This window comes from Pagrus major, chromosome 11 (genome assembly GCF_040436345.1).
Source record: "Pagrus major chromosome 11, Pma_NU_1.0".
In the NCBI taxonomy this organism is placed as follows: domain Eukaryota; kingdom Metazoa; phylum Chordata; class Actinopteri; order Spariformes; family Sparidae; genus Pagrus; species Pagrus major.
The window spans coordinates 8,066,714-8,082,504 of record NC_133225.1 but is presented as its reverse complement, the minus strand read 5'-3'; the positions used below and the strand labels follow the sequence as shown (position 1 = coordinate 8,082,504).

General features: G+C 41.4%; 1 protein-coding gene across 2 annotated transcripts in view; it reads right to left on the bottom strand.

Moving 5' to 3' along the window:
- sh3rf1 (SH3 domain containing ring finger 1) overlaps positions 1-15,791 on the bottom strand; it is a 33,462-nt gene that overhangs the window by 7,640 nt on the left and 10,031 nt on the right. Inside the window, exons 3-6 of one of the 2 annotated variants that reach the window (XM_073476536.1) lie at positions 6,109-6,384; positions 5,436-5,531; positions 3,846-4,151; positions 1,479-1,589 (exon numbers count right to left, since the gene is read on the bottom strand). In XM_073476536.1, the coding sequence (XP_073332637.1) occupies positions 1,479-1,589; positions 3,846-4,151; positions 5,436-5,531; positions 6,109-6,384 (789 nt within the window). The remainder of the gene's footprint in view (positions 1-1,478; positions 1,590-3,845; positions 4,152-5,435; positions 5,532-6,108; positions 6,385-15,791) is intronic. The other variant, XM_073476537.1, reaches the window with a different exon arrangement.

The window sequence follows — 15,791 nt, the reverse complement described above, 5'->3', positions numbered from 1 at the left end:
TTTTAGAGTTGGTTGACAAATTGCGTAATAATAAAGCTACTGTATCAAGATTAACACAGTTTCACATGTGCACCGCCTCAAGTAACTATGTTGCCTGTTAGCAGCAGATGGGAAGCGCCAAGAGTCAGCTCTTCTCATCTAAACAAACTCATGTTCTCAGGGGAAAGCAAACGTTTTGATGGGAACCATGCTATGTGCACCAATTCATGTTTACAGATTTTTTTTTTTTTATCGTATATATTTGTGCCATTTTATACCCACATATTTAACCCTAATACTTGCATCAGGCAATTTTGAAGTGTTGCAAAATGTACAGAATGACACACAAATGAGTCAATTGTTTAAAAAGAATAATCTGAAAATAGTCTTAACTGCTTGAAGAAAAAACTTCCAGCTGTGCTATTTATCCATATGGATTGTTTTGGAGTGAGTTGCAGAGTTCTGAAGATATCACCCGTAGAGATTTCTGCCTTCTCTCAAATTTAATGGAACTGGATGAAACTGATTGTGGTGCTCAAAGCGCCAAAAGAATACTTTTGAAAAACTCAACAGCAATGTCTCTTTCCAGAAATCATGACCCAGTTACTTAAAGTAATCTACAGAACTTGTTGTGTTTATATAAGAACTATTTTCCTTCTACCAAACTATAGCTGTCAACCATATTACCACGTAATATCAAAAATATCTATATATATATATATATATATATATATATATCGATACATACCGATTCTGAATATCTGAAACGGTTTCAATACTAATTTTCTGCATTACTGATACACCAGTACCCGCTGTGTTTTCCTGCTCTCTCTTCTCTCCGGCAGCGACTTGACACATGCACTGCTGCAGTGTCCTCATAGCCTCGTCTTTTCTCACTCTTCTGAATATGGTCAGAAATAAACTAACTGCACAGTACATCATACTTGTTGTACAAAAAATGTTATGCCCTCAAGGCTGTGTCAGTCTTTCCCCCTGGAATCAAACATGGTATCGAATATTGATTTTTTTCAAGGCATTGCATCGAAGTTAAAAATTTCTGCATCATGAAAACCCTAGCGCAGAAGGAAGCATGCATAACTAACGTTAACAGCTCAGCCGAGGAGGATGCCATTAATGTTTACACACAGCGCTGTCACAAGCAAGAACCTCTCATCAATGAGACATCTCTCGGTCTGAATATCTTTAACTTGGCAACTGACTCCAAAACGATCTAGATGTATAAATAACACTACAGGTAAGAGATATAAATTTGTATTTTTATTTTGGGGTGAACTGGCACAAATTGAAACCATTAATGTATTTTTTTTGGTTTAAGCAACATGCCATATATGTGTAATCTGTTTAGTACTCCAGAAATAGAAACACACCAACTTTGAATCCATTAACCTAATAAAGTTAAACTGTTTTGTTGGCATCTTTTGTGTGGCTATGGCCTTGTGTTTATAATATTTATAAGACCTTTAGAGGATTCCACCTACCACTGGGATAGATGTGAAGCTCGTCTCTGAAGGAAATGTGAAGACCGTTGCTGTAGTAACAGGACTACTAGGGGGTGGGGTCACGATTAGTCCAGTTGTGCAAATGTGTACCTGACAACAAAAGGGACACACAGACCATGAATCTACTGTATAAGACAAACTCCACTCGCTCATGATGAATAATAATGTGCAAAAAATGCTCCTGTCACACTGTATGTAAATGATTCTCACAGAGCAGTGATGCACGCAATGTGGGATTGTATCCAGCAGTAACCACAATGGTGGTCGGATGATCTGATTGGCCAAGGAAAAGCAGGTGACCACCCAGCAGAATATTTGATTGGGCATATAGAGAGAGGTGGCTTCTCCAGGCAGTCATCCACGTGAGTCATAGTGGTGTCCTGGTAACAAGGCCATACTGTTGGACACACAATGTCTCCCTGTAGCCTGCGCTCTGTCTCCATGCATGACTGCTCCACACAGAGCCGCCTCTTAAGGTGAACCTTTCAGAGAGCGGGCCTGCCACAGATTCAATCTTCACCGCTTCCTTATCTATTGTGCTCCGGGTGTGCCGAGAGTGTGCTCAAAGGTGACACGGAATAAATAACACTGTAGTACAGGGCAGGTATGTTATGCTCATTCAAATAAAATGTATTTCCTTTAGGATTTACAAAGAATGCCACCGACAGCTGCCTGTTTTAATTCTTCCTCGTCTTGTCTAGGTGTATTAGATAACAGGCGTGTTCATTTCCATGACTAGGACAACTCAGCCCCCTAGGCAACTGGGGCTTACCCTTGTTGTTTTTTGTCTGCGTGTTTGAAGGAGAGAAGAGGAGTAGAGGTGAAGGGGGAGAGAGGAGAAGAAAATAGTCTGCGTGCACAGTGCCTGGAGAGTCTCTATTGTGTTTTAATAACACAGTGATCAGTAAATCAAACGTATTGTTAGCCCTGGTGTCACTGGGGAGAATCAGCTTACAGCCGCAAACGCATGTTTCTTTTATTCTATAAGTATCCTGATAATGATTTGTGGGAAAAGTCTGGAGTCATTAAATACATGATTACACCTTCCACATGGATAGAAGTCGTTGACGGTGAATAAATCATATCTTCATGAAAGGTTTTTGGTTTGAAAAAAGACAGAAGATCCACTTCACTGTGGACAAGCACTCTCCTCGTCTCCGCTTTCACAAAGATGCATATAAACACACACATGCTTTAGATGAAAGATTGATGACTGAGCTTAACAGGGAGTTTTGGAACAGAGCATTTAAGAGAGTCTGCAGTGTCCAGACAAAAGTACGCTTGAAAGAACAAACAAACAGAAAGGCAGAAAATAATAAAATTGAGTTAGCTATAAGCTCCCAAAAGCTCCAAGTGGGACAACAATGCTGATAAAATCTCCCAATGTTGTCAAACTACTCGTCCTGAAACATCCGTTTTTATATTGCTTGGATAACAATTTAAAAAAGACAGCAATTGTGCAAACATGCCAGCCAACATTTAAGGTAATAAAAGCAAGATAATCATTTTAAAACCTTCAGATAGATCACCTTCACCACAGTGAAGTTTTCAAACACTGTTTACTTAGTATTATTATTAGCTGCATGTTTTATTTGAAGTCATAGAGAGCCTCAGACTCAGATAAATCAGCAGGACACTTGTCTTGTAAATCGGCGTGTCTTTTGTTCGGACTGTCTAGCACCGACTTGAAGCCAAATCTCCAGCGGCTGGCAACCATAAAGCAGCTGCAAGTTCCTGTCATGTCGGGATTGGTGTGGAAACCTTGAGGGCTGAGCTGGAGTCGTTTTTGCGGACGAGTGGAGTCACGCATCCATGATTTCAAACGCTTGGATGGAGCAATGGCCTGTTTGGTATGATGGGGGGAAAGGGGAAGTCAGCCTAATTGCTGACAGAAGGAGAGAGGAGCCTTTGAGAAGCAACAAACATCTTGTGAAAACAAAGAGCGGAAGCTGGACGTGTCTTTTTAGTAGCATGATTATGTCTTGTGTTTTACAGTTTTGTGAATAAATACCACTGGACTGGATATTGACAAATCAGCTGGTTGAGAGTGGTCTCCCTGCATGCATTAAAAAATGCAACAAAGTGCACGCTAAGCATTCAATAAGCCAAATAATGAGAGTTCACAATAATGTTTAACGTGTTGCACATTTTTCTATTTTGTGAGTAGGGGCCACATCCTTCCACACACTGCTATACATTATGAAAAACGATAGGACAACATCCTATATTAGCCTAAATAAAGCTTTTTCTTCACACTGCACGCTTCTGCAAATGAGCTCTCAAAACAACTTCAAGGAAGCCACCTGCAATGCAGCAGCTGCTTTCCTCCAACTTCCCCCTTCTTACCTGTGAAGGTGCACTGCAGGAAAGCCCCCCACTGATCTCTCCAATTCGGGCAGCTGCTGTGGGGTTGCTGGAGCTGATAAGGACCGGCCCGCTGATCTCCATGGAGTGGCGCTGGGGGGGGGGAGCTAGCATGGGTTTGTGGGACATGGTCAGAGAGGTGAAAGAATGTCGCTTCTTGCTGTTCTTCTTCTCCCCTGCCCGCTGAGCGCCATTGCTCTGGGGCCCCGAGGAGGCCCCCTCACCAGATTCACCGTTGGAGTCCGACGGCTTGTCCAACTCTATAAGCTGCCGAGCTGCCGAGTTGAACTGCGAGAGAGGGAGAGAGGCAGGGGGCAATGAAGAGAGAGTAGTAAGGTGGAAATAACAGATAGAGGGGAGGGAGCGGTGGAGCACAGAGTATTAAAACGATCATGAAAACTGTCACTCTCTATAACGAAGTTGACTGTCATGGAAGAGCTATATCTTTATCAAGTCAGTGGAGATGTGAGCAGCAGAATGAGACATATTAGCCTGTGAGAGTTATAGTTCTGAACCAGCTCTGTGAGTTCAGACTCTGCGACCCTCTGAGGCAAGGTACCCTCTGTAAGGTAAAAATCAAAGGAGGCACACTAAAAAGGTTTCAGCTAATGACAGGGTGCTCTCACTTGCTATCACATGTTGCCCCAAGCAGCTCCCTCTACTTAGGACATAAAAGCTAAGATTTTCACTCCAATCCAAGAGAGAGCCTGTGTCAGCACAGTCAGTCAGACAAGTAGAATTAAGAACAAAACACCAGGTGAGGATACTAATTCAATTTAGGACCACCTTTAACAGAAATTGTGGATTATTGTAAATAAACAACTGAAAAGGCAACAAAAGCACCTAAGGCAATGAAGAATCTGTGACCTAGATATTCAGTCTTTGTGCACAACCAAAGGAACATTTTGTGCCGCTCTATACGTTTGGGATGGTACTGCAATCGCAGTTGCATTATGAAACCTGAACACGAGTGGAAACTATCTAGTTAAGAGGACAACAAAAATAATATATTCTGCTCAAGTGGCTCCTGCTGTGCGAAAACAAAGCAATGCATAACTTTAGATATAGTCTGCATTCTGTTCCTGCAAAACCATCCCTTGAATAAAATATGAATATAAAAAAGGATAAAATAAACATGAAAGGAATAAAGAAAATTGTTGCAGCTTTTGAAATAAAGTGCTTTTCTTTAGACTGAACGCACTTCAATCCAGTATCTTCTCAGCGTTTTTGTAATATTCATAACAATAGGAGGCACGCTGCCACTGACAGACTTTAAATGAAAAATGAAATCATCTTTAAAGGACAAAGATTTGATTTATTCTGTCAGGATTATTCCTAAAGCTTTTAAGTGAGACCTGTGGAGCTTGGAGTGGGGGCTGTCTAAATCTTCAAAGACATGTTTAGCGGTTCTATGACACACTGGAGCAATTCTAAAGGAAGAGAGGTATCAAACGCATTTTGCAGGTTGTATAAGCAAAGAAATCTACATTCAAAGGATCTTAACAATTCTGCACTAGCTTGTCCTCCAACAATGATTGGTGACATTTAAAAGAATCTAGTTAGTTGTCTTACCTCAACATATGAGATGGGAAAAATTCCAATTTTATCTCCCAGCATTCCCTCTGCCCAGTTTTCATCCACTCTGCGGATCACAGTCAAGATATCGTCCTGAAATTCAAAACAGAGAGAGAGAGGGTGGCGCTGCATGAGGAAGAAGCTAATTAAGGATGCTGCTAACTAAGAGTGTTTCTCATCCTCGAGGAACAAACACTGAAAAGAAATAATTAGGTAGGGACAATGTGTTATTAAAGAGGGACATACCGAAGAGTAAAAACACTGGAGTCGAAGCCATGGCATTGTTTTTGGAAAACTACTTAGTAAGCTTTTTTTTTTGTTTTTGCTCATGTGGCATATAAACAACTGATGACAGAATACAAAAACATCAAAGTATGACCCAAACAGCTGGACAGACATAACCGCTCAATTACTGTAGTTAAGCCATGCCTTGCTCTGTATGGCATTCATTCTGTCCAGCTTAATTACAGCTGTTCATCAAGAAGTCTGGCTCAAAATATAAACCATCTCTCTGGGCGTTTCACTTAACAGCCCTTACATTGTAACACATGCACAGCTCGAGAAAATGACTGCTTAGAAGACAGAGTGTCACTGTAATGAGAGGTATTTTTGTTTTACTACAGTGACCACGTGGCAGGACTGCGGCTGCTTCACTGCTGCTCTGTCTCACCTTGGAGAAGGGCAGGCAGTCCTTGTCTGCCTCCTTGTCTTTGAGCTCAAAGTCATACAGAGCTTTGCACTGAGGTGGTGGTTGAGGCAGTGGCTTAATGACTTGGACAAAGTTGGTGGGGAAGAAGCCGTGGACTCCACCCATCTCCCCGTGGTACCAGTTCTCGTCCACTTGCCGGCGCAGGATAATAATGTCACCCTTGCTGAACTTGAGGTCACCTGGTTCCTTGCCATCATAGTTGTAGAGCGCCTTGGCACAAGGGAGCTGGGGTACACCCTGAAAACAGAGATTAAGAATAAAATGTAGAGTGTATGCAAATTCTGTGCTTCATACTTATTCTAAGCAGGCATCAGTTTGTAGTGGTTTCACATTGAAAAGGGGGAAAAATAAGTGTCGCTGGTATGCATACAAAAAAGTAGCTTTTTAAACAGTAATGAAGGAGTTGTTCACAGCTTTTTAAAAATTAGAACAAGCTGCAGTGTTGGAGAGACAGCTCCGGAAAAAAGTCACTAACCAGAAATAACACAAGAATGAATACAAAAACAGATTGAACTTTCAATCTCAAAAAAGTATCACAACTTTGCAGATAGTTTGCAAGAGCTTTGGCTTTCTCTTTGCGAAGTTAGTTCAGGCTTAGTTTGTAGGATTCATGCAAAATTAATCACCAACTGAAAGCACAGAGAGATACTAAAGCAGTGCTGGAGAACAGTGAAATGGAAAATACCCAAGCTGAGCCCAAAAGATGCAGTCAGTCACAGTCCATGTAAAATACATCAGATTTCAAAACAGTGCTCACAGTCAGACTAGTCACTCCTGAATCAACTACAAACTAGGGCTGCACAATTAATTGAAATATTATTGCAATATATCGCAAAAGCTGCAATTTTTTGATATAGGTGAAATCTGGGACGAAACAGTAATAACAAGAAGTACTGTAGTCATGCAGAGATGACCAGGCCTACAAATCTTGTTCTCCAGATGTAAGAAAACATGTTTGTTTGGTACAGACCCCAACAAATGTCACATCATCATCAATGTAATAGTTTTTTCAAGGGATAGATTGATTATAGGGGCCAATATTGAGCCTTTTTCCAATTATCTGTATCTCTGTTTTTCTTGTCCAGTTGTTGATAAAACTTTTTTGGCTCCGATGCAGCATCCTTCTTCTGTCTGTAGTCACCACTATTTCAAAGTTGTGATGATTTATTTGAGAGAGATTTTGCTTTCTCTTTGTGAAGTTAGTTCAAGCTCAGTTGTAGGATTCATACAAAATGAATGACCAACTAAAAGCACATTTCTCACAGAGGTACTAGAGGAGAACAAGGAGAACAGTGAAATAGAAAATATCCAAGCTAAGCACCAAACACACACTGTAACAATCCATGTAAAAGACATCAGATTTCACAATAGTGCTCACAGTCAGACGTGTCATTCCTGAATCAATTAGAAACCAGGCCATGAGGGAAATGAACTTAGTATGTTTTCTGGACACAACAAACAAAAAGGATTCATAATCTGTCAGTAAACTGTCCTGTTTGTTCCCCGATAGTGAAAAGGTCTATGTTGTGAGTTCACAGTTTAAGTGTGATGAGCCTGGCTGGTTGTGGCTAGCTGACTAACGCCTTCAGCGGGCCCATGGCTCTGTCCCTTTATCTTGCAGAGGGAGGTTTTGTATCTCAGCCTGCTAGCCTTGAGTCCTGAAAGGCCCATTCAGGGGAAATGACAATCCCAGGAAAGAGGGACAGCGAGCAGGGGGGAGAAGCAGGATAGAGAAGCATCAATGTACTCCATTCAGGGTGGGTGTCCATGAGGAAGGCTTCAGTCCAAACCAACCCCCCGCCATTTATCCCACTGCTGTTAGACATCTTTCGTAGTGATCAGAATCACAAACACTAGTGACTGACTGGACCTCAACTCTGGAACTGAAACTGCAGAGTCGACAAGGAATATAGATAGATAGTGATAAGAAGAATGGCTTAAGCTCAGGCAGACACTGGCAGAGTGAGAAAGCGAGCCAGAGACAGTGGGGTTAATGCAGAGTTTGGAGCAGGCTCTGCAGTCTTGTTAAAGGCTAATGAACCGTTTAAAGGCTCAGAGGAGAATAAAAGTACAGAATGAGCCGTGATGGTGAGCCAGGGTGACATTACCCTGCTGCAGAGAATCACACAGGCTAGAGCACAGAGCCAATCACTCTCTGGCTCTACCGGTCCAGCCTGTGGGGAGAGGGAGGAGTGGGAGGAGGGGTACCGCAGCCCCCTGCACACTGCGCTGCAACTGGGCCTCCTTTCAGGGGAAAACGGGGCTTTTGAGCCCACCCAGGCCTGGCAGGGAGTTTCGTGATGAAAATGCAAATGAAAGTGGAAGCTCTGCCATTTTTGTCGCAAATGACAGATCAGGTTCAAGCTACACAAAGCCAGCAGGATCTAATTACATGGTAAATATGAAATGCCTGTCGCGTTGAGACTGTGAAGTTTGTACGCGCTTGTTTGTAAACCGAGGCCAAGCCTTAATAAAACCAAAACCAAAGTCAGCATTGTTATGTAATTACTTTTACACATGGTAAAAGTAATTCCACTCATATAAGGTGTTAAAGTACAATTCTATTAGCGAGACTGGCGAGCTGAGACTGGTGGGAATTCAAGATTTCCCTGCTGATTTCTACTGAATTAGTTTAGTAATTATGGTTTTTCCTGTTTTGTATGGGACAACACAGACCAAACCCCACTCTTGACAAGGTAATATGATCTGCTCCCACACTCTTACAGCGTACTTCTCAGCTGTTTTTTGATCTCCGTATCCCCGCCTCAAAAAAGAGCTACATTTCCATGTTTCACTCGACTTAACATAGTGAGAGAGAAAGAGTAGAGAGAGACTATAGGGGCCTCTAGCTGTAAGAGGTGGTGTGGGTGTGCAAGAGAGAGCAAAACTGGGGATGGGTGATGGCTGGGGGGGTTAATATCCGGTTTGTGTCCATGGAGACAGTGTGCTGTTGTGTCTGCGGTGGACCTGCATACAGGAGCACCATCAGTCCTGACCAAACATCCCCTCTGGAGAAGAAAGGGGACTGCGCTTCTGACAGTAAGGAGTGGCTACAATATAAATACTCCAAAAAAGTTTAATCTCAAAACTCCTCACTTAGATCTGAGGTTACTAAAATGTGGTCTGCGGGCCGCAAGAAGCTTGTGATTCTTTATTTTGAGGCCCCCAACATGGACTTATTGTTTGAAGAAAAAATGTAAAATAAAACCTGATATTGCACCTCAACTTGTTCTCATCCCTATATGAACAATAGTATTAAAAAACACAATGTTTCCATCCAACAGCCCAAAAGTTGTAGCAAGTGAATATCAACAAAGATAGCGGATAGATGATTTGGTGACACAAATATTTCGGTTCTCAGACTTCTTGACATGATAAACATGCTTATCAGTGCAGCGTATTATCAGTTAAAACAAATGTTTTGAGGATTTTCATGGGTCATTACCCTGTATCAGCTGGATATACAGAGGGAGATACAAAAGTTAATTAAGTCGGCTACTCCAGGCATCTGCTTTCACAACCTCCTCACACTGCATCTTGGAGTTGTTAATAACCATCAAAGAGGAACCGAACAGTCATTTGATTTTTGTTAAAAACATCTACCTCTGAAAACCAATTAAAACTGCCTTTAAACAGCGACCCGGGTATCAAATAGGACCCACAACTTAACAGTTTTATCAGCGATTACAGCGTTACAATATGAACGTTTGTCCACTAATGTACAACTGACCATTGAAGAAGGAGGACAGGGGAGATGGGGCCAGGTCTTAAGACCACAACAAGCATGTTTGTTTCTTTCACAGGATTAAGTGCTCATTTTCCTTTAGGGGCTAGATGATTGGGTGGTGTTCAGTACAATCCTTTGTTGAAAATCAGACCTCCACTTTTTTAATTACATTTGTACTTTGCAGTAAAGAGTACTAACAGTTATCTTACATTTTTGAAAGAGTGAGAGGCAGATAAACAGACGAAGATAAAGACAGGACGATTAAATGAGAGTGAGATTAGGCCGAATGCGTAGAGCATCAGATGGTGTGTGCAATTACTCCTGTACTGCATATAATGCAATTAGACTGGTGTGCTAAAGGGATTTGGCTGTTATAGTGTTCTCTTCCACAGCACTGGATTATAACTGAATTACCTAAGTGTTCTGCTCTACAGCACAGCCAAATGTCAACAACCAGCGAGTAGACAGGCATAAAAAACACACACAATGCATGCATACAGTGGCGGTAAGACCAGGTCAAATGGGGATAATTACACTAACAGTTTGTCTTTACATCGTAAATTTTGCGAGAGAGGTTTTAAAAACAAACAAACAAACAAACAAGAGGTGTCCTGTAGGTATTACAGTTTCAACACACTATTGAACTGCTATAAACATGGCTCAAACAATCAGCTCAACAAAATCACAGTAAAGTATCAACTGATTTATCAAAGAGTCGAAAGAAATTCGTTGCCAATTATTTGGAGAATTGATAACTAATTTTTCAAGCAAAGATGTCAAGATTTGCTGCTTATTAAAACGGACTGATTTGCTGCTTTTCTTTGTCATTTATGACAGTAAACTTTGGGTTTTGGATGGAAAAAATAAGCAATTTGAGGACATCACTTTGGGCTCTGGGAAATTGTGATAAGCATTTTTCACACCTTCTTGATATTTTAAAGACTAAACGATTAATTGATTAAATGTGAAAATAACTGGCATATTAATCGATATTGACAGGATGCCTAGTGGTTTGTCTTTCACAGTCTCAACACAGTTGAACGGCTATGTACATGGTACAGGCAATCAACCAGCACAACAAAATTCCGATAAATGATAAACTTACTATGCATTACAAAATAATACTTGTCCAACAGCTTGTCTCTACAGGGAAAAAACAAGGTTATATTCGAGGTTTAATGCCCCCAGAATTAGCTAATGCTTGAGTGCCAAATGAAACTAAAAACCAGTGCCAAGCAGCAAACAGTCAACGTGTGCACTATACACTGAGGGATTGTTGATCTGGCTGTATCTAATCCATTGAATGAAATGATTTTGTTATGCCAATATTGGATTTCCAGGATTTGTGCATGATATGATGAATGAGTCCAATTAGCTAGGTATTGATTTCACGGGCAAAAAATAGGGTTTAACATTGGGTAAAGTGTTGAGCAGGAGTGAATTTTGCCTGATGTCTGGACCAGAATTTTAAAAAGAAAAAACAAAACACCTCTACAACGGCTCGTCAGTACAGGGAAAACATCAAGGTCACAGGTAGTTTTTTCTCCATCAGCAGTTCAAGGGTTGTGTGTAAGCACAGTAGACATAAACCTTTACCCCCTCTGTCTAAGTGCCAGACATGACTCCACTCCCATATGGATACCTCCAGGAGCTCTGCAGGGGTTTTACAATGAGCAGGGGGTACTACTGCCAAAACATTGTGTACGATGAGGGGGTGGGAGGGGTTGCCTGTCTGGTTTGCCCTTCTACAAACATTTCCAGGCCAAGACATGTCAGACATTGTACCAGTGGGAGCACAAGCAGCATCTGCCACACTGACCAGGTGGTCATGGGACATTTGTTGTTCATTACCAAGTCACCGTTTACTGAAGATCTTGCCACCAACATTGTGGCACAGGCATTGACACATGATGGGAGAGAGAAAATCTGAAGGCATGGGCCATCTTGATTCCATTAGAGCTGCATTAGTTTAAATTGATTCCTAATGGGCTTTTTAATGACCACTGTAGAGCAGGCCTCTTTCACTGCTTCCACCACACTGTCTAAAGACCTGAGGGTTTGTTGGCGTAAAATGCAGGAACTGGGCTACAGACAAAGAGAGGCAGACAAAAGGCACAGATATCACGCTTATGAAAGCCAGAAGCCAGAAAGAGAGACCGTTATTCAACAAAACTAACCAAGCACGCAGTTGGGTGAATGATCGTGTACACATAAGCAGAGCAGAGGATGAAGCTAGTAGTTGTATTTTCCTTCCAACAATGTTAGTTGTTAGCTTAATTATCAATATTTGTATTTTTTTCACATATTTAGTCTGTTTATCTGTTAGCTGTTTGTCTTTTTCAGGGTCTATTACATTTATGGTTGTTGATAAAGCTGTTGTCGTTAAGTATTGAGAATAGGTTTATTATAATCACAAATTGTTGAAATTAATGGGTCTTGATTGCTGCTGTGTCTTTAGGTGGCATTTCTTCATTGTTGCACCAAACAGTGGTGGCGAATAAGAGTAGTATGTATGTAGTATGTCCAAAAAGCATAAATATGATGAACACCAAGAATGATTCAATCAAGGGAAGACTCAATTATAAATAGGAAGCCAAACTTTCACTCATTGAGATTTGGATAACTAAGACCTTCAGTTAAGAAGCCTCATGACACAGCTTACTCATCTAGAGCTGTTGTCTCCCTCTCTGTCTCAGACAAAAGAAAAACTTCCTTTCTCTGGTTTCTATGGAAACTCCACACAGGAGCACTTTTTTTTTTGGCTATTTATAGGTCTCTTGACAGTGTCGTGAATCTTATGAGGGGGAGTCATTTAGAGTCCAATGAGTGCCCGGTTCTGGGGGAGAGTGCAATGATGGGGCCCAATTCAGTGGTGAAGTTTATGGGCTATCAGCTGGAAACCGTTTTACATTTTCGGAAATATGTTTATTCACTTTCATGCTAAGAGTTAGATGAGAAGATCAATACCACTCTCAAGACTGTGCGCCAAATTTAAGACTACAGCCAAGAGCCGGTTAGCATTGCTTAGCATAAACACTGGAAACAGAGGGAGACAGGTACCTTGGCTCTCTCCAAGGGTAACAAAATCCACCTACCAGCACCTCTTAAGATTAATTACTAGAAAGCTAATTCTTGAGTCCCAAATGCAACTTACAGTGTCAAGCAGCAAACGTTAAACTTGTACATGATATACTTCTCAAACAATCATCTGGTTGTATTTAAGGCATTACAGACAATGTTGTAGATGAATGAAGTTATTCTGTTATGGCAATATTGGATTTGTCCATGATGTGATAAATTACTTAAATTGCTTAATCAGGCAAAAAATAGACTTACATTGGTTAAAATGTTCAGCAGGAATCATTTTTTGCCAAACAACACTGTACTCTTCCTGTACAGAATAAAAAAAATAAATAAGGGGCATCATTAAGCAGATTCCTAAAATAAATACAATCTAACCGACACTCACTTGACGGCATTTCCTAAGGAGGGAAATAAGCAATAAACCATTCAAGCTTTCCAAGAGCTTCACCCTGTGACAACTCATTGTGCTTGTTTGTTGCCCTCGCTAAATAGCAAATGAGGGCCGACACATTAGTCTGCAGGCACAGAAAAACTCAGAGCAGTCTGGAGGCCAGATGGAAGCTTGGATCACATGTGAAAGGAACAGGAAGTTTCAAGACCTCGAAACTCTCCTTCTGTTCCTCCTGATGTCCTGATGTTCCTCGGTCATTTCTTAGTTAGCCTAACACTAACAATGTCCTCTACTCTCTCTAGTACCAGCTACAAAACACATCTCAGGAGTCACCACTCACTGAACACAGCAATTTACACTTTTAAAGCCACGCTGTAGGTGTTGCCTGGGGGCTCATGGGAAACCAGTTGCTAAACTATCCCAACTCCAAGAAAAATGGCTTTGATCATACAGAGCCCACAAGAGTGCAATGTGCAAAACCAGGAACTACATTGAGCTTTCTGTCTTAGGTAGCGGTGGATGATGGTGGGGTTTATAAAAACATTCACCACATGGACATACAATCAAGACATTTCTGAGCTGAGTGCACTTAGTAAGCTTTAGATTAGTCATCAGAAAGTAAGCATTTTAGCAGGAAGGGAGTATGGATTTATGGGAGAGCGTTTGCACACACTGTTGAGCTGTCACACATGCGGTTTTCATGAAGCTCTCGTGTGTTTGGCTGTATGTGTAGGCTCTACTGTGAAAATGTAATTGCACGAAAACCACTTGCACATGGACTGGCACATCTCTTCGTGTAGCCTTATGTGTACAGGCTGGTTTCTTTACCTGGCTGGCCTCAGATGAGGGTAAAGGCTGGTTCTGGGTGGCCCCCTGGATCACCCAGACTGCTTGCCAGACTAAAAACTGAAAGAACACGACTCTTTAACTCTGTGCCAGTTCATACACTGGGCTTAACACTGTTCTCACAGGAACCCACTCACATTTCGGAGCAGACAGAGTGCAGGGGAGCTAGCAGAGTAGAAAGAGAAGGGGAGAGAAACAGTGTCAGATCAAAAGGCTGAAAAGAAAATAGGGCTGAGGAAGCAAGACTCGCCATCCTGAACCTATAATACGGTTCTTTGACATAGACATGGAGGCATTGGGTCAGTAGCTCCTTATCTATTAAAGCAAGAAAACGTGGGGCGGGCCACTTATGACAATCAGATGATAAACATTGCATTTTAGACGTCATTTTAAAAGTTCTCTAGATCAAAACAAGAAATTAGCTAGACAAATGCAAAATGTGTGAACATTTTAGAAGACATTGTCCACCTGAAATTTATATTCATCTGTGACACCCTCACACACACAATTACACAACCTCTGACCTTACTGTAGAACTATTTAAACACGCTGGACTGAAGACAAGTTAATGTTGCCTCCGTAAATTGCAACGCTATGCTAACATTCCCGCGCACTACAAGTGGCAGAAGCTGAAGAAGCAGTGGGCTGTCTTGATTCTTCAAACCCCTTGATTTGACTTTCGATTTAAAGATTTTTTTTCAGCTCTGACTGCTACGCAATTGTTAGACTATCGTATCTGGGTATAGTCATTTACATGTTCAAATTCTTTAAAAAGATGGGGGTAACCTACAAAAACAGTTTTGTTACAAAGTTCAGTTTCTTAAATCTGTCCTGAGTAAACCCCCTTCCCAAACAAATTAATAAAGGATCTCTGAAAAAGAAAATAAATCGAACATCTCTGACTCCAACAGCGTCAAAATTGAAAGCTCATTTCATTTGATTTTGGAGTTAGAATTAGCCGTGACCCCCCCTAATACGCACCTCACTAATCAATAGAACATTTGGGTAAAAGGCATTATTTCAATTGTCAATGAGATCATTAACAACAACAACACAGGTGTCTAAGAACCTGGATTACCATCAAGAGAGGAGTTGAACATAGGAAGTAAGTTTGTATCCAAGCTACAGAGGGATTAGTTCACAAATGTCACAGTATCTGTGTATTGAGTACCAGTCAATATGAGCTGAATACTAAGCATTTCCTCACATTACTCTCCACTGCGCTGCTGAAAGCGTGCAGTGTCTGTGGCCTTTTGTTCCTCTTCGTCTTTCAGGGTGAGCCACCTGCTCTGCTCTGCTCAGGCGACTTGGATTTATGCAGGGAGTTGCATCTTGAGGGGGAAATTTGACATGGAACTGGACCACTACCTACTCTGTAGTTGCTGAATCTTACACAAAACCTGCTATAGTCAATGCTATGTTGTCTCCCAGTTATCTTTGTTAAAAGTGTGTCTGCGCAGGCATATGTCTGTCTCATACGCCTGCGCATCTTTCAATTGTCCAGTGTTGCATATCAGACCAGTGGGCGACTGAAGAAGATTTGCTTGCATTGGCTGGTATTTGTACGCCTCAACAGTGGACAAACAAAGCCAAGAT